General features: G+C 36.6%; 1 protein-coding gene across 4 annotated transcripts in view; it reads right to left on the reverse strand.

Moving 5' to 3' along the window:
• Kiaa1328 (KIAA1328 ortholog) overlaps nt 1-18,869 on the reverse strand; it is a 287,886-nt gene that overhangs the window by 36,767 nt on the left and 232,250 nt on the right. For all 4 annotated transcript variants that reach the window (XR_001202191.3, XM_023566814.2, XM_003474074.5 and 1 more), the window contains one exon: nt 2,019-2,127. Coding sequence is in view for 3 of the 4 variants with exons in the window: in XM_023566814.2 (XP_023422582.1) it covers nt 2,019-2,127 (109 nt within the window). In the remaining variant the exon portion in view is untranslated. The remainder of the gene's footprint in view (nt 1-2,018; nt 2,128-18,869) is intronic.

The following is an 18,869-nucleotide window of genomic DNA, read 5'->3' on the forward strand; positions in this document are numbered from 1 at the left end:
TCATGTATTAAGGACTAACAAAGAATTATTTTTAAAAAGGCTATAAATATGCCTTCACAACTATTTTTTAAAACTTTTTTTCTTGATGGTGCTGGCAATTAATCCCAGGTCTTTGCATATGCCAAGGCTCGAAAAACTCTGCAAAGTTGATAATGCTCTATTCAAAAAATTTGTGCTGAGGATGTTTAACAAAATCCTTATGGAGAAATATTTCATTCCTCTTTTTCATGCTTCTTTCTAAACTAAAATGCAACCACCAGAAACCTATTACAGTGATGTTGAAGATCTCATTTTAATATTCATCAATAGGAAAATTCACTGCGATTTAAAATCCAGATCATTATCCCTTTTTACCTCTAACTCCTCCAGTCCCTCAATGTGAGCCAGATGGAAATTATTTGAAAATAATTTTCAGCCATAATGTTAAGTTGTTCAAAAGAGGCACCATTAATATTTCAAAATTGTGTGCTGGGTATAGTGGTGCTTGCCTGCAGTTGTAGTACTCAGGAGGCTAAAGCAGTTAAGACTGTTGTGAGCTTGAGGCCAGTTTAGGCTACAAAGTGAGACGCTGTCTCAAAAAAACAAACCAAAAAAAAAAAAAAAATCAGTCAGTGAATCAATCAGTCACAACTCACTGTGGGTCTCTGGCAAATGTCAACAATATTAGCATTAAAAAGAAAAATCACAATAGAAAAAGTAAGTGGCAATCTAAGTTAAATTTTCTTTTGATTGTAGGTGACTACTACAATAGGGAAATTGTCATTGTTACCTATTACACTGTTTAAAATTATGGCTTTGGGGGCTGGGGATTTAGCTCAGTGACATAAGTGCTGCCTGGCAAGTGTCAGGTCATAAACTGGATCCCCAGTGCCAAAAAAAAAAAAAAAAAGATGGCTTTGGAGTCTGATAGGTAACCTTAGATAAGTCACTTGCTCAGTCCCTTTGAGTTTTAGCTTCCTAATTTTAAAATAGGGATGATAGTAGTCCCATCTCATTATAATATGTAGATTAAATCAGAAAATGAATTAAGGAGCTTTGCACAGTGCAGGGAATATTGTAGACTACAGTCATTATTATCTGGTGTCAGTCTTTTCTTGAGTTCTTCAAGATGTTTACCCTTCTGGCCCCAGAAATAAAGGCTTGGTAATAAGAGGTAAGATTACAATGTACACTGATGCTTAGTGAGTTCTAGGCATGGCTTCTGTGAGGCAGTACTTCCACTGAACTTGGAAACGACACTTTACAAGTCTTTAGAAATGTTAATGCATCTCTCCTTTTAAAATGACTACAAGCCAAAAGAACAAGTTTTACAGTACATAGCACTTCTGAAATTATCAGCCTTGAGACCAACATTCTAGGCATCTTACTTTCCAAGTCTAGTGGACTCTGAGTTAACTACAAATTAAGACTTAAAATTTACATTCATTTGATAAAGTGAGAGAAATTTTAAGTGTTCTGAACCAATCATATTCCCAAGGAATCATAAATCAAGCTCTTTTGGTATTGATATTTATATATTAAGCCTTTAATGAATAATATAGAGTTGGCATATTAGATATAAGAAATTTTATATCATGCATTTCTTTTTCTGACTCCAGAAATGGCTGATCAAATGATAAACCTTTCTAATATCTCTGCTATAAGTAACTTTTGACATACTTTAGTACAAAAGTCACTATAATTTTCAAAATTACTTTAGTTAAACTTACAGTTCAAATGCATAACCACTCCAGGATAAATCAGAAGGTACTGGCTGCTGGGCAGACTTTCCGATGAAGGGTAGCATTAGCTTTGTGTTTAACAGAACTGTTATGACAGCCAATTGTTATCATCAATTAAATAAGTACAAGTAGAAAGAAAAACTTCATGTGGTTTAACGTGGCCAAATTTATATGCTTCAAGGTAGAAAACTTTTTTTTGAATAAGAGTCAATATTTTTCCAATTCTTATTTTAACAAAACATCTCAGAAAATGTTCTTATATGGAGAATAGTGAATCAAATAATTCCTAAAGCTCACCGTGGGGTGTTGTATTGGAAAGATGATGAGGTCTTGATTTCAAGATCCTTTTGGCTTCCTGTTGGTATAGGTGATGTAGATGCATCTTTTCTAACTTCTGACACAATTCCTATGTAAACAGTAAAGGAAGTAAGTGAGAGGAGATAAAAAGTCCATTATAGATATCGTACAAATTTAAACACAGACTTTTTAAACCCCTGAAATAGAAAAATAATAGACAAAAATTTCAGTGAGTTTTGGTTTTGTGAACAACACAGTCAGTATTGCTATGTGTGTGTGTGTGTGTATGTGTATGTTTTTTAAAAAGCACACTGTGCAATACTAGACTAGAGATTTGTTTGTAAATTAAAGTCTATCTTATTTCTGATGACTTGGGTTTACTGTGAAAATATCCAAGAGAGCAGATGGTTTCGTTTCACTAGAAGATCTTTCTCCTCAACAAAACAGAAAATTCTAGCACTTTGTATCAGCAAATCTTCCAAATTAAAATGATCTTTTTTAGAAGCTTTTACAGACATAAATCTTGAAAGTTTTTTTAAAGAACTCTATACTAAGTTACCACCGGTCTTAAATGAAAGAGATTCTCTACTAAGTATTTCCTCTAGAGCCATGGTAGATTCCTGAACAATAGTTTATCTTTCAAAGCATGAAGATTCAAAATCAGATTCCAAAGCAGTGTACTAACTGATCTGGATCCTGCTCCTTTGTAAAAAGCAAAATTTAGTTCACAACTATTTATTTCTTCCAGAATGCTACATAAAGAGATGGCAATTACAAATATTTTTATTTGGTTTTCAAATAACATAAAACAACCCTGCCTTTGTCTTGGAAGACTATAAGAATCCCATTCAGTTTTTTTTTTTGGTTCCTGGAGAACTGGTCCAATGAGTTATTTGGGAGGACCCAATCTTTCTTTGAAGGAAGAGTATTTACATTACACAAAGATAGCTTTGAAGTGTTGGGAATACTGGATCTAAAAATGCCAAGATGGTGTGTTAACTCTGAGAATGCCAATAGTGTCAGTGTACCCAGAGAAAATAAGGGATAGAAAAGGCTAGAGTCTTGTATCTGTAGAGCTTAGTATCAAAATTGTCATCACAATCAGGTGCACGCCTATTATCCCAGCTACTCAGGAGATTGAGGCAGAAGGATCAGAAGTTCAAGGCCAGCCCTTGTAACTTAGAAACCCTATCTCAAAACAAGACTAAAAAAAAAAAAAATGGATGTACCTTGTACCTCAGTGTAAAGGCCCTGGGTTCAGTCCTCAATATCCCAAAAAGGGTTGGGTATACAGCTTGCTGATAGAGAGCCCCTGGGTTAAATCTCTATTACAAAAACAAACAACAACAAAAAACCCAATACAAGAATAATAAAATCTACTGCCCTCGGTATTTGTTATTGAAAAATTGTATTCTTAGTAGTGACTATTCTCTATTATGCACAGATGTAAAAGACTAGTTATCTTTGTATTCACATCCTGTGACAACTTCCATCCAACCCAGTACATACTCATATTACACATAGTCCATGAGTCCTTAGAGTGCAATCAGTAAATATCTACTGCGTACTTATGGTGGAACTGATTCAACTCAGGCTTTGTTTATAGAAAAAGGGAAGACAGGTGTGACAGTAAGGAAGTGAGATCCTTTTAACAGTTCTACAAAGAAACACATCTCCAAGCAGTATTAAGTAGTAACTGCTAACACACAGTATGCACAGGACATGTTCAGGCACTATCAGAACTTTTCCATACTTTGCTACACAACTGCTCTGAAACTCATTGAATTTGGTACTCCATACATCTTGACATGAAAAATTTGCCCTGTGCTTGTCATTTGTTTGGTACTGAATGTGTAGTCGGTGTTGACTTCCTCAATACTTGGTGCTTTCTCCAGCCAAAACAATTTGTTTGGTACTCATTTTTTAGTATTCACTGTACTCCCAGAACAAATTACCATTGAGTGCCAATGTACCAGTGTATCCACCCATCCATCCATCTTAACAGCTTTCATGGGGTTTAATTTGAATATAATATAATCAATCAATTTTAATGGTATAATTTGATAAATATTAGTAAACCTCAGCCTTGGTTATTGGACTGCACACAGAGGCAGGACTTAATCCAAGTTATTTTCACCAATCTGCTTTGTGCTATGAGTGGCTGAATGTTAAAAGTAGTAAAAACAGAAGTAGATACTATTTTTAAAAATTCCTGGGGATTCCAAGAAGATGGTAGAACAGTAAGTAGCAGAGTAAACAGCCTCTCTGAGGTAAACAGTCCAGATGCTGGAATAGCATTCTGGAGAAGACTAGAAGGAAAGAAATGGGTCTCATTGACCCAGGAAGAAACTAAAGTGAGAAGCAAAGCCCATAGAGAGAGAAAAAAGAAAGAAAAAAGAAGAAAAGAAAAGAAAAGAAAAGAAAAGAAAAGAAAAACTTAAATGAAGGCAGTAGCCAGAGGCACCATCACAGGAGCCCATCCCACCATGCAAGAAGTGCCACTGGAATCTAGAGACTCATGGTCCCAAGTGAAGCAGGTGACTGGCAAGCCCAAAGGCCTTAACTCTGGGAGACTGGTGGCAGATGGAAGCAGCAGACCAGAGAATTGCACTGGCCGGTGGTGAGTGTGGGGGACTCAGTCCTCCCATGGGAGTGGGCAATTGGTCAGACATCATTTTGAAGTTGGGCAGGATAAGCCTGGAACCAGAACTGCAGCTGGCTTCATTCAGCTACTCCTAGCACAGAACACATTGGTGAAAATAGTTTGGACTAAGTCCTGCTCTTGTGCACAATCTAATACCCAAGGCTGAGGTTTCCCTAAAGCTTACCAAACCAACCCCACCCACATGGCACACACTAACATGGAGAAGACTCCCTGTGGTTAACCAGCTCGGAAGGGAGGGGCCAGCCTGATCACCCTTTCCCCCCGCTTATATTCCAGTAGTTACCAGCAGATTGAGGAAAGCAGCAAGCAGCAGCAATCCCTAGCCAGCATGCTTCAGAGTAATTATAACCAATACAGGAAGTGCCAGGGACCCCACTACCCAATTGTCTGGAAGAAACCAGGAACATGACAAGAGGAAGAAACAAAAGGCAGTCTCTGGCCTTCAGCCCAAGCAGTACTGGTCCAAGACAGGAAGACACAGAAGAGATAGGGAATCGCACACTTGCAGTTTCTGAAGCAACAGCAACTGACATAAAGAAACCATTTTGTGAAACTATAAAAGAACTTAAATAGAAATACTATTACAAGTAAAGGAAGATATAAGAAACATAATAAAAGAAATGCTAAGCAACTCTAAAGAAGACACAGATGGAAGAATAGAGGAATATAGAAAAAGGAGGGAAACCTTCAATGAAGAATATTAAAAAAATTTGAATACATGAAACAGTTTCAAAAAATTACCAGGAAATTAAAAACCCCATTGAAAGCTGGCAAAGCTGCTTGAAAGAAACTAAAGATAAACTATCAAACCTTGAAGACAGGTTTGCAGCTTGTGATCATGAAAGGAAAGATCTCTTAAAAATAACAAGGAACCAGGAAGTAATAATACAAAGGCTAGAAGATGACAAAAGGATCTATAACTTAAGGATAAAAAATGTAGTGAAGAACAGGGGTAAACACAAATGAAATACAAAGGCTATTTACCGAAATATTTAAAGAAAACTTCCCAAGCGTAGGAAAAGGAAATGATATTCAGATAAATGAGGCATGCAGAACTCCAGCCAGCTATAACTAAAATAGAGCTACACCCAGACATATAATAATCAAAATCGCAGAAATTCAACACAAGAACAGAATATTAAAAGCTGTCACAGAAAAGAAACAGATCACCTATGAAGGAAAACTCATCGGAATCAAGACAGACTTCTCAGCACAAACTACTGAATCAAGAAGAGCTTGGAATGAAGTATTCTAAGCTCTGAAAGAAAATAACTTCCAATTCAGAATGATGTACCCTGAAAAACTATCTCGCAAAATAAATGGAGAAACAAGATGCTTCCATGACAAAGAGGAAGTTCATGACCACCAAACTAACCCTCAAAAGAATACTGAAGGACATTCTAGAGAGAGAGAAAAAAGACTATAGTGTCAGGAACAGTGGCAGAGAGGGCTCACTGAACAGGGCAGACAGTGGAATGAAGGGGAAAAGTAGACAACCAATGGCAGAAAAATAGCATGGCAGAGATTAGGCAGAGAAGATTGGCCATAATCACTAATAAAGATGGCCTTGATACACTCATGAAAAGAAACAGGCAGAGTGGATCAAGAGATAGAGTCCATCAAGATGCTCTATGTAAGAAATACAATAACCCTGAAAGAGTGTTAATAGACTGAAATTCAAAGATGAAAAAACAATGCTCTATGTGACAGGGAGCCAGGAAAAAAAAAATGGGGTAGTTTGCCCATCAGCTGCAGATTGGTTGGAAAGACATGACACTTTTTATACAAAGGGGAACTAAGGAAGAAAAACCTTGAGGGTTGTAGGTAAATGGATACAACTTGAGATCATGCTCAGGAGTAAAAAGGCTTAGAATCACTAAGGTGAATAGAGGGCTGCCCCCCCAATCTAAAAACTAAAGGAGTTGGTGGGATACAAAATGTACAGTGCGCCCTGTGAAAGTGAAGGGGAGGAATTGTCTAAAAAGGGAAGGCAGTGGCCATTGTTAATATGAGTTTCAAATCATGAAACAGCACCACCAGGAAGGAACAGGCAAAGAAGCATATTTAGTACCCAAGCCATACCTCTATGACCCACCAAAACACACCCTGGAGTGCTCTACTGATTTGCTAGGCATTTCTTAATCCAGTCAAATAAGACCACAGTTACCATCAAAGAAGACCTAAACATTTGTCTTATTTTTTCTGTTTTGATACTTCTCTCAGAAGTTGGTTGAGACAGCTACCATTTGATGGGTCAGGCTATCTGTTTGTCTGTCTGCCTGTCTGCCCACCTGCCTACCTGCCTGCCTGCCTATCTATCTATCTTTTTTTTTTTTTTTTTGAGATAGGTTCTCACAATGTAGCTCAGGCTGACCTTGATTTGATCTCATTATGTACCTCAAGCTGGCTTTGAACTCACGGCAGTCTTCTTGCCTCAGCCTCCCAAGTGCTCTGTTACTGGCATGTACTACCGTGCTTTGCTTTGATGAGGGCAGCGTAAGGAAGAATTGTATCTTTTTTGGTTTTTGAGACAAGGTCTTGCTATATAGTTCAGGATGGCCTGAACTATAGAGTTGAGGCTGTCCTTCAACTCATGGTGAGTTGCCTCAGCCTCCCAAATGTTGGGATTTCAGGAATGTACCACCATGCCTGTCAAGGAGTTTTAACAGACTCCAAGGCATTTTATAATTCATGGATCTATTTCAGGAATGTACGAATCCTCTAGCACGTACAATAATATGAATAATTATTTATATGTGTCCATTCATTTTCCTAGAAAAGAGATCACAATTTTTATCAAAATTTGAAAGGCTATGAAACCCCAAAAATGTTATAAATCTTCACTCTAAGGCATAGTTTAAGTAAAGCTATGTATTAGCTTTTAATTATATTTGTTCCATTTATAAAATTTGATTTAATATTAAGTATACCAGCAATTATGTAGAATAATGTGTTTTCCTGAAACTATATATTTTTGAACATGCACATTCACGAAAGAACTATATTATTAAAAAATGAAAGACTAAGAAGAATGCTTAAGAATCAGCCATTAGGCTGACCAACTTCATATATACATGTATATGTTTACATATATGAGTACATTTATATTTCAGAATAAACATGCACATATATTTTTGCATACACAGATGAAACTGAACTTAATGTATCATGTCCTATTTATATGTAGCCAGGTCTATGTGTTCATCCATCATTTGACATCTCAGGGTAAGATAACTTTTTCATTAGAAATCAATGATTACAATGATTAGAAATCTATGTTTCTGGGCCCTTTGTTTTATTTTTCATTTTAAAAACAAATAGGGCATATCATATATTCAGTTTAGCTTAAAGAATACATTATAAAGAAAACACCATTATAACTCCTTTCTTGATTATGAAACACAGCAGTGTCAGCACTGCCCCCCAGATGTATCACCAGTATACATCCCTACTCACATCTCACTTCTTTCTTCCAGAGCCACTGTTCTGATAAGTATTTCCCTCCTAATATTAACATACATATATATTTTCAGCATTGGGGTTTGAATCCAGAGTTTTCACACTGAGGTACCTCTAGCCCTCACTCCTTTTATTATATTCTGACACAGGGTCTTGCTAAGTTGCACTGTTGAATTGCCCAAGCTGAGCTCAAACTTACAAATCTCCTGCCTTCCACCCCCAGAGTATTAGGATTACGAGCATGTACCACCACTCCTGGATAACATCTACCTACTTGGTTAAAAATGTGATTTACTTTTGCTTCTTTTGAATTTCATAAATATGGAAACATACACATATATAAATCAATCTATCTATCTTATCTATACTGAGGATTGACCACAGGACTTTCACCCTGAGTTACATATCCAGCCCTTTAAAAAAACTTTTCTTTTAAAAATCATGGGGTTATAATTTGTATATATTGCTGCTGGCTTTAATTACTGATGGCACATGCATGACTGTCCCATGCATGACTGCACCACTTCTACCACCAGTGGTACAAGCTGCCTAATGGGACACTCATACATGTACCACAGGTGGTTCAATCTGGTGGGAATATGTTAAACTTGCAAGGATTACAGGTATGTACCCAGGTAAACATAAAATTTTTTTTTGGTATTTCTTTTGCTCAATACTCTATTTCTAGAGTTTACCTGTGCTGATGATTTATGTGGCTGTAGTTTGTTTTCTTTACTATTATATTACTCTATTTTGTGCACCAATTTTAAAAAATCTATTTTGCTACTGATAGCTGGTATAATTCTGGTTTGGAACTATTATGAAGCATGTTGCTGTGACAGAAGCTGCTACTTATTCACCAAAATGCACTTTCTAACTTGCATCTCCCTAAGTACACGGCTATATTTTTCAGTCTTCCTTGTAATTATGTGTGGTCAGGTGGAAAATCAGTGGATACTGTGTATGCCACCCCAGGTCCATCATATAAAAACCTTCCATGTGTATATGTAATGGCAGGGTCAACAGTTTCCTCTAAAGGGTCAGAAAATAAATAAATTAGGCTTTTGGGCCATATGGCTGTTGTCAGATGTATTAGACTCTGCTGTTATAGCATGAAAACAGCACAGACAATATGTAAACAAAAGGGCATAGCTGTGTTACAATAAAACAGTATTTACAACAGGCAACAGGCAACACCTCATGATCTAAGTTTACTGACTCTTATGTTACTGCAAAGTCCAAGATGACCTTGGAAGGCACATAAAACCATCATTTATTTAATCACAGCTACTGCCAAGTTGAACCCTCAAGTTGGACTGTTAGAGAAATAAAAATATTTCTTGTTCTTTAAACACTGATTTTCTTCTGTCTTTTTCTTACCATAGTTTAGCTTATTATAGCTGCAATGAACATATCTGAAACTGAATCATTTTGGGTATGAGATTCTCTTTAATACATAAATTTGGAACTACTGATGCACAGGATTTTTTAAAATAAATAATGCCACAAAAATTCCCAAACTGATCGTATGAATTTATACTCTGATCATCAGACAGCTATTGTTGATGATCTGTTTATTTCTGTTTCATTTATCTATTCAATATAATCAAGGAAAACAGTTAATGTTTAGATTTAAAAGTTTTTAAAGAATTATTAAAGAACATATTGCCATTAATCCCTGGCAACATAATCCCTTTAATTTATAATGCACTGTTTTAGTTACTTTTCTCTCATACCTGGGACAAAATACCTAACATCCATGGTTAAAGGAACAAAGGTTTATTTAGCTCATAGTTTGTAGACGCTTTACTCCATAGTCAGCTGGCTCTAAAGTAGCATGGCATGTCAGAAGGGTGACCATTTATGGTGGCAGAAGACAGCAAAAGGAACAAGAGCAAAAGGAGGAAACAAACCTTTTCCTGCCCCTTTTTATCGTATCGTGATCTAGCAATCACTTACCCTATGTCTTAGTTACTTTGTACTCGTCTTTGAAACACAATACCTGATGACCAAAGCTGGGAAAGGAAAGGTTTATTTCTTTTTTCTTTTTTTTTTTTTTAATTTAAAGAAAAGGAAACAAAAGAATACATGGAGATTTAAGGTTTATTTCTTACAGATTTTGGAGGTTTCAGTCCATACTCAGTTGGCACTAAGGCAGGGTGGCATGGCGGGGCTACAGTTCATGGAGGCTGCAAACAGCAAGGCAGAAACCGGCAAGAGAGAGAGACACGCCTTCTTCCGGCCATTACATCACATCCTGGCCCCACCCCTGGGGCAGTGTAGCACTCACATCCCCAATCGGAGCACTAGACAACGAACCAATCACAAATGCATAATGCAAACGCATGAGGCCTGGGGGCACCGACATACACCATGACATTTCATCCCTGGCCCCAAGGACTCATGTACATCCTTTATACAAAAGACATTTAGTCCATCTCCAATTGCCAAAGTCCTAACATTTTCAGCATTGCTGAAAGGTCCAAGTCTCAAGTCTCCTCCAAGATCTATGGCAAACTCTTAACTGTAACCCCCCTGTACAAATGAAATAAGGTTAAACATTTGTGAAATGCAAAGGCACAAGATAAGCATTACCATTCCAAAAGTTACAAACTGGGAAATATAAACCACTGGAAACAAAGCAAGTCCAACATCCAACAGGATGAACATTAAGTCCTAGAGTTTCATGCTCAGCATTTGAAGCAATTTGGTGGCAAGCTCCAAATTGCCCATTCAGGGGCACACTGCTTGGCCTTCCAGACCCTTTGCAATCAAGGTGGAAGCCATCTTACTCTCAGAATTTGTGCATTTTGCTTGCACCTAAAATCAGCACCATGTGGATGCTGCCAAGGTTTGCTGCCAGCTGGAACAGTAGCCAGGCTTTTCTCTCTCTTGGCTGTAGGGGTCGACTGCCTATATCGTTGGGCTCTGTGAACCTGATGGTGAAGAAAACTTTCTCTATGTTGCTACCATTCTGGAACTTCATGTGGCCTGCATCGCCATTCTGGAGCATGGTGCTCTGCAGCTTTCCTCTGAGGAAATTCTTTCACTTTTGCAGTTTTGAGGCTGCAAAGGGTGGACACCTGCTGCTTCCTGGGACACCCTGGGCCATCTGTCTTATCTCTCTGTTTCTTCTCAGCAATCAAAGACTCATCTGACTTTATAATCCACAGCATTACTGGAGTTTTCCTTCTAGCCAAACTCACAATATTGTAAATTATCCTGTTGGGCTCTTTGCTCTTGATTTGCAACATAAAGCTGACTAAAAGCCCCCACAATAGCCATGCAACAGCCTCCACATTCAACTTTCTTGAAATTTCCTTTTCTAGATTAATCAATCCATTGCCCTTTGTCTCAGTCTCAGTCAAAGTCTCTGGGCATGAGCAAAATGCAGACAAACTTTTTGCCAAGCCATAACACACATCATAGGGAGTCCAACAAACAATGCAGTTCCTTCCCAGCAGAAACCTCCAAAGCGTGGTCTTTACCATGAGGCTTTCTATCAGCCTTCTGGTCTCCTGAGCTCTGAACAGAATCTCCTCTACAGAACAGCCTAAGCTGCTCCAGCTCTATGCATCCAGGTGACATGTCTGAACCTTTCCAAACTCTGCCCACGAGCCATTTCCAAAGCCTCTCGAAAAACATGGTCAGGTATAGTCACAGCAAACAACCCCACTCCTTGGTACCAAATTCTGTCTTAGTTACTTTTTACTTGTCGCTGAGACCAAATAACCTTATGTGTGCAAATATGGCAAAGGAAAGGTTTATTTCTTACAGATTTTGGAGGTTTCAGTCCATACTCAGTTGACTCCAAGGCAGGGTGGCATGGCAGGGCCACAGTTCATGGCAGGGCCACATTTCATGGCAGCCACAAACAGCAAGGCAGAAACCAGCAAGAGAGAGAGACACATCTTCTTCCTGTCATTACATCGCATCCTGGATCCACCCCTAGGCCAGTGTAGCACTCACACTCCCAATCCTAGCACTAGACAATGAACCAATCACAAATGCATAATGCAAACGCATGAGGCTTGGGGGCCACCAACATAGACCATGACACCCTGAATCCAAACACCTTCAATAACAGCATTGAACCATGAATCAGTCACAGACTCTAGATTTAGTTATCTCTGAAAAAACCCTATCTAAAAGTGCATAAGGCTTTGAGGGGCATCTCGACACAAACCATAACGTACACTTACCCTACAGTTCTCACAACTTTCTGAAGCAGTTCTGGAAGTCTTCTTTCATGAATGTCTCTTCATGGCTGCCTTGATGTCCTGAATCCGTTCAAAACACTTATGGTAGTTTCTCTCAAATAAAAAGATTATTGTGTGCCTTTATACAACAGATCTGACATCAGATAATTTTTTGCTTTTTCTCAAAGTCAAGATGACCATGAAAGGTAAATATTTTGACTTGATTCAAGGTATTGAGGCAGCCATGCCAAGTAACTAGAAGCAAAAAGACTTCAGAGCTATTTAAACATTCATTCTATTTGCTGATTATACCTGGTATAAATCTATCCTTATGAGAATACTTCATTATACTGATTACAATAGGTTTATGGTTAGTTTAGTTTTGAAGTCAAAAGGTGTGAGTCTTCTCACTTCATATTTCTCTTTTTCAAGACTGTATTGGTTAATCAGGGACTCTCACAAATTTGTATGAATTTTAAGATTTATAGAATTTTGCATTTCTACAAAAAATGTCATTGGAATTTTGATAAGGATTAAATCTGTAGATTGCTTTGTGAACTGCTCCTATCTTAATAATCAAAGTCTTCAAATTCATGAATACAAAATGTCTTTCCATGTATTTATGTATTCTTTAACTTCTTTCAAGGATGTTTGTTCTTTTCAGTACGAGTATTAAATCTTTAAATTTATTTCCTAGGTATTTTTTGTTATGATGTTATTATAAATGAAATTGTCGCAATTTCTTTTTCATGTAACTTATTAGTGTATAGAAAAACAAATGATTTGTGTTGAATTTTATCTTGCAAACTAGCTGAATTCATTATCTTTAGTAAGTTTTTGTACATTTACTAGGATTTTCTATATATGCATGATCTACCAAAAGAAATAGTTTAACTTCTTTTTTTCAAATTTGGATGTATTTTCCTTCCCCTCCTCCTCCTCTTCCTTCTCCTTTTCCTTGCTCTTCTTTTCCTGGTTGCTCTGGCTAGAACTTCTAGTACAATATTGAAGGGATAAAAGTAGTAACACTTGTTCCTAAATTTAGGAGGAATATTTCAGTCTTTCATAGTTGAATGTGATGTCAGGAATAAGTTTTACACATATCCTCTTTATAATGTTGAGAAACGTCTCTTCTAACCACTCATTTTTTTTATCATCAAGAATGTTTGATTTTGGGGCTGGGGATTTAGCTCAGCGGCATAAGCGCCTGCCTTGCAAGCAGGCAGTCGTGAGTTCAATCCCCGGTACCGATAAAAAGGAAAAAGACAAAAAAAAAAAAAAAAAAAAAAAAAAAAAGAATGTTTGATTTTACTAAATGCTTTTTCTGCATCAAGGATAATGATCATTTGGTTTTTCTCTCCCTTCTTTTAATGTGTTGAAATATACTGATTGATTTTTGTATGTTAAACCAGCCTTGCATTCCTGAGCTAAATCCCTCTCGGTCATGATGTATATAATCCTTTTAAATGTGCTGTTGAAATCATTTTTTGTTACTATTTTGTTGAGAATACTTTCTTTCATACTCATAGGGGGTCCTGCTGATAGTTTTTAATTTAGTCTCTGCCTGGTTTTAGTATTAGAGTCCCTTAGAATGACTTAGGATGTATTTTTTCCTCTTCTGTTTTATAAGAGTCTGAGAAAAGTTTGTGTTACTTCTTTTTTAAAATACTTGATGGAACTCACCAATGAGTTTGTCTTTTGTGGGATGTTTTTGATTAATGATTAAAAGTCTTCCTTATGGATCTATTTAGATTTCTATTTTATCTAAGCTATGTAGCTTTTTATCTTTTGATGCATCCATTCTTTGTCTTGCTAATAGTTGTGTTTTTTTTTTTTTATCAATTGATGGTGTGGTATTTTTTTGACTTTCAGTGTTTTCAAGGCATGTCCTAAATGTAGCTGCTTTTCTGCCCTGAGAAAGCTCAGAGTCAGGCAAAACAAAAGCAGATCCTTGTGCCAGTCTTTGATGAGATTCACACAGAGGTAAAAACAGACTCATTATTTCCTGAAATAAGGCCAGCTCTGATTCCACTAAAGCTTGGGACTCTTTCCTGGATCTCAAGTTGCCATCTTCAAGACTGCTTCTGACCCAGGGCAGGGGACAAGGTCAAGTTACAGCTTCACAAGCTCTTCCACTGTCTTTTAGGAGCCTTTCTCCTAGCTAAACAGGTGTTTAACTTCTGCAAATCTTTTACTATCATTCAGTATTCTTATAAGGTTGAATCTACCAATTCTTGGCAGCTTTTCAACATTTCTGGGGAGAAACGAGCCATCTGGAGTTACTTACTCCACTATTTTAACTGACAAGATCCTGACTCATTTAAGACATGAAAATAATTCTGATGCCAAAATCTGACAATTCATTACAAAAAAAAGCATTGTATCCTAATATCTCACCATTGTTGTAATCATCAAACTAGCAAAAGAAAAAACAAAATCATCTTAATAGATGCAGAAAAAAGATTTGATGAATCTCAACGTATTTATTAAAACTCTCAGCAAACAAAGAAGGATGTTCTCCAACATGATAAAGAGTTATTTATTAAAAGCTCCAGCTAAAAATCATATTGGATGTATGGATAGCTGTCTGCCTACCCAATGAGATCAGGAACAAAGTATAGGAGTCTATTTATAACATTTTTTCTACAGTGTAACAGGTGCTCTAATTAGATATGAGAAACAAGCATAAATATTGCAAAGAAAGTAGTTGTTATGGACTAAATTGTGTTCCTTCCTCCATTCATGTGTTAAAGTCCTAACCTCCAGTATTCTTTAAGATGTGATTGTATTTGGAGATAGGGACTTGAAAGAGGTAATTAAGACCCTACTCTATTGCTTTTTCGTTGACACTAGCAATCAATCACCATAAGGACTTTGAAGGGATAAGCATACATTTTGCTTAAGTCACTAAATCACTGCAGGCAGTGAGGTCAAAAGGTCTAGCTGATTACGTCCTTATTTTGGGAAAGTGGAACAAGGACTCAGAAAGAAAAATCAATATATGTAATGCTATGTTAATTCATTCAACACATATATAAGGAACAACTATCATGTGTTAAGCAGTGTTTTAGGAGCAGGAATACAATAATGATCATATGAAGTTTATATTCTAGTGAAAGGTGATATATCTAATACAGTATTTTAAGATATTTCTTCCCATAGTAGAGAATGAGAAATACAGACACTAGACAATATTCTATGTATAGCAATGTCAACTCTTAAAGACAGCAAATTCAATTCTTACATTCAAGTTCTTTTTTTAAAGTGAACTTAGCAGGACAATTTATTCTGTATGTCTGGGCTTATTCATAGCCCTCTATTTTGCTTATCTTCTGTATATTGCTGGTAAAGGCATTAAGTTTAATCTTTTATTTCCTATTACAAATCAAAAGTAATACATTGTGGTACTTTTTATTATAATTAACTATATATTAGTGAGGATGATGATGATGATGGTACTAATAAAGGAAACACAAATAAATGGTCCTTAGAAGCAAGACAGGATCACTTATAGGAACCGCTAGTTGATTCAGAGAATCTTTCTTGTTTCACTTGACTACAATAATCCCCTTCCAGTAAAAAGAAAAAACAAGTGAAAGTCTTGGGACTCCTTAGAGGTACTCAACCAATGACAGTTGCTATATAAGATTATATAACCTAAAAAGGAAAATCTCCAAGACAAAATGTGGGTATGATCAATAAAACCAACTAAATCCAAATTATCCTAGGGTGAGTGTTTCTCAAAGATTTATCGGAATTTAGAGAACCATGAAAGAGGAACAAATAGAATGTAGCTGCAAATGTAGCAGAGAAATGGCTTTGTAGCCTGATTTAGGAAGGATAATGCCAACATCTGAGATCTTACATTTTATTTTTTTATTTTTTGGTACTGGGAATCAAACTCACGACTTGCTTACAAGGCAGGGGCTTATGCCTGCTGAGCTAAATCCCCAACCCAGTAACATTTTATTTCTGGAGCGTGTATACTCAGTGTCCTCAGGCTTAACGTAACAGGAAAAAAATGTGTGTCAGTTTCCTCTTATAGTAGAAAATGGGTAATTGCTCAGGAAGGGGAGGTTCTAGGAAAGCTGGGAGAGAATGTTTTGCTGCTGTATAAGCGGAAAACAGGAACGAAAATTGAGTGTTTCCAGAATAATGCCTTTTAATAGTTCTTAATCCAAGTTTAGATTTTCCCAAGTAGTATTTTTCTGTTCTACCACGCTCAATAAAAGAAGGTGAAATATAACATTCTAAACATTGATACATCAAAGAATATATTTTAAGTGCAATTCTGATAATATATATTTTTTTGTGATCACAAGGTTGTTTCTTGAGCCATGAGTCTGGCCTCCTTTACATGTTTAACATTAATAATGTTGGCAGAATGGTTAAGGAGGATACCAGAGGTAAAGGAATAAAAGACTGGTAATAAAGATTAATGGCCCTTCAATAAATGTCCTGTATAGTACTTAATGATTAAAGGATAAGAACAAAGGAAACAAAGGATATAAAACAGCAAAAATGTATATTAAAAAATTCAGATACACTAAAGAGAGGAAAGCAATTAAAGAGGTGTCAAACCAAGCAGTGTAACGTGGGCAATTAGTGCTAGGTCACTGGCCTTATGATAAACAGGGTATCAAAACCCACTGTAGCACATCTTGGAAAGTTTATGTCTCCCATTTGGTTAGGTGCCACAGCAAAGGCCAATGCAATAACTTTGCCTTGCAGAGTAATCTGCATACACCAGCTCTGCAATAGGCAGAATGGCTTAAGAGGGCAACCTGAGGTCCTTCAGTGATGATCTAGGCCATAATTTTGCTAATGGCACCATATTAGAACAATGAAAGAAAAATACTAGACAGTCCTTTACATGAACAGAAAAGAAGTTAATAATTCCTGTGGGTATCTGGAAATACGAACTTTTTAAATATGAAAAAGGTTACTGTATTTTTTTCACTGAAATACAACCTCTCTTCCATTGAGAAAGAGAGAGAGAGAGAGAGAGAGAGAGAGAGAGAGAGAGAGAGAGAGAGAGAAACTACTAACAACAAAAAATAAAACCACAAGTGAAAAATTGTTTCTGAAAACTTTGTAGAATTGTAACAGCTTCTCTTTGTTAAGTTGATTGGTACAGCAACATTATAAAATGACTATTAGGATTCATTGTACACAACAGAAAGTGCTGAAATGTCAGCAGACTGTACAGCAAAAAATAATGGGTTCTAAACTCCTGTTAGTCAAAAACGATTTTATTTCAAATTAGAAATTGATTTTTTTTTTTTTTTTTTTTTTTTTGGACACAAGCCCTTTCCAGGCTTCTGGCTTCTGTAGCTGGGACCTGGAGAGATTAACCTCCACGATAGCAAGGACTGGCTTGATGATACCTTTCTCAAAGTGCTTTTCAACTGCTACTTTCTAATGTTGCTGTGATCTTAACCAATAACACAAGTTATTTGTCCTTTTGCTATTACACTATATTTTTCTGATTTTTCCATTTTATTTTAGTGCTGACACACAACATCAATTTGTTGACAAGTTAACAGAAGACTATGTTAAGCCTTGTGGTGTAATCACCAGGCCAATTCTGGCTGGTTCTCCAATCTCCAAAGTAAAATGTCTAAGAATAGAGAAAGCTGAAGTAAGAGTTTCCCACCTCTGAAAGAGTACTGCTAAAGAAAGTAAAGAAAATTCTTTCTCATATAGTAAGTCTGCTCAATTTCATTTTTGTTTTTGGTAAGAAAGTCTAAGAAGAAGCTTCTAAGCTGTTCTAAAGCAATGAAGGTCTCCGGACATTTGCTTTAAGTAAAAAACAAAAAAACTCATACTTCTGCTCTTGTTTTATATTGTAAGTCACCCTTCTGAAGCTTTGACTAGTTTTCGTATCTCACTTATCCAGGATAGGATTAGACAAATTCTAGCTTAGTTTTAATTAGAACAAAACCCACAACTAAGCAGATAGCACGAGTGGAAAGGCAGGAAGAGATTCACTTGCAAGAAACTGCCTAATTCTCAATCAATCAGTAAAAGAGTGGCTAAAGAAATTATGTTGATTCCTGGTGGAAAGATAGCAGCCTGGCACAAAACAGAAGTAAATAAGAAGGAAATCAGAGTTACTCATTGTGAGTAGAGAGAAATAAAAGATGTCTATTAAAGAGATGTGAGGAGAAAATTCAGGCCTCGTTGGTGTTTTGCTTTCTATACAACTTTTCTGCACAGTGAGGCTTATTCCCCTCCAAAACTCTTCTTTTAATTCTCCTAAGAAAGATTATGGTGGCCTAGGGCCACTTCATTAATAACCAGGGGGAAAAATAAATTTCCTTCACTCAACATTTCAGTTATTTATAATAGATTTCTTTTAAAAAATCCATCACATATCAAATAGGAAGCATTACTGGCACTCAAAAGACTGCTAGTCAATATTTGCTTTAGATTTATGACTTTTGCTTTAGATTTATGACTTTTGTTTTAAACAACAGTGTGGAGTTATCCATGATCCCTTCTTCAAGTTTCCTGTCCCCTAAGTTT

This window comes from Cavia porcellus, unplaced genomic scaffold, assembly GCF_034190915.1.
Source record: "Cavia porcellus strain 051 isolate PalLab524CR breed Dunkin Hartley unplaced genomic scaffold, mCavPor4.1 scaffold_20, whole genome shotgun sequence".
NCBI classification, from domain to species: domain Eukaryota; kingdom Metazoa; phylum Chordata; class Mammalia; order Rodentia; family Caviidae; genus Cavia; species Cavia porcellus.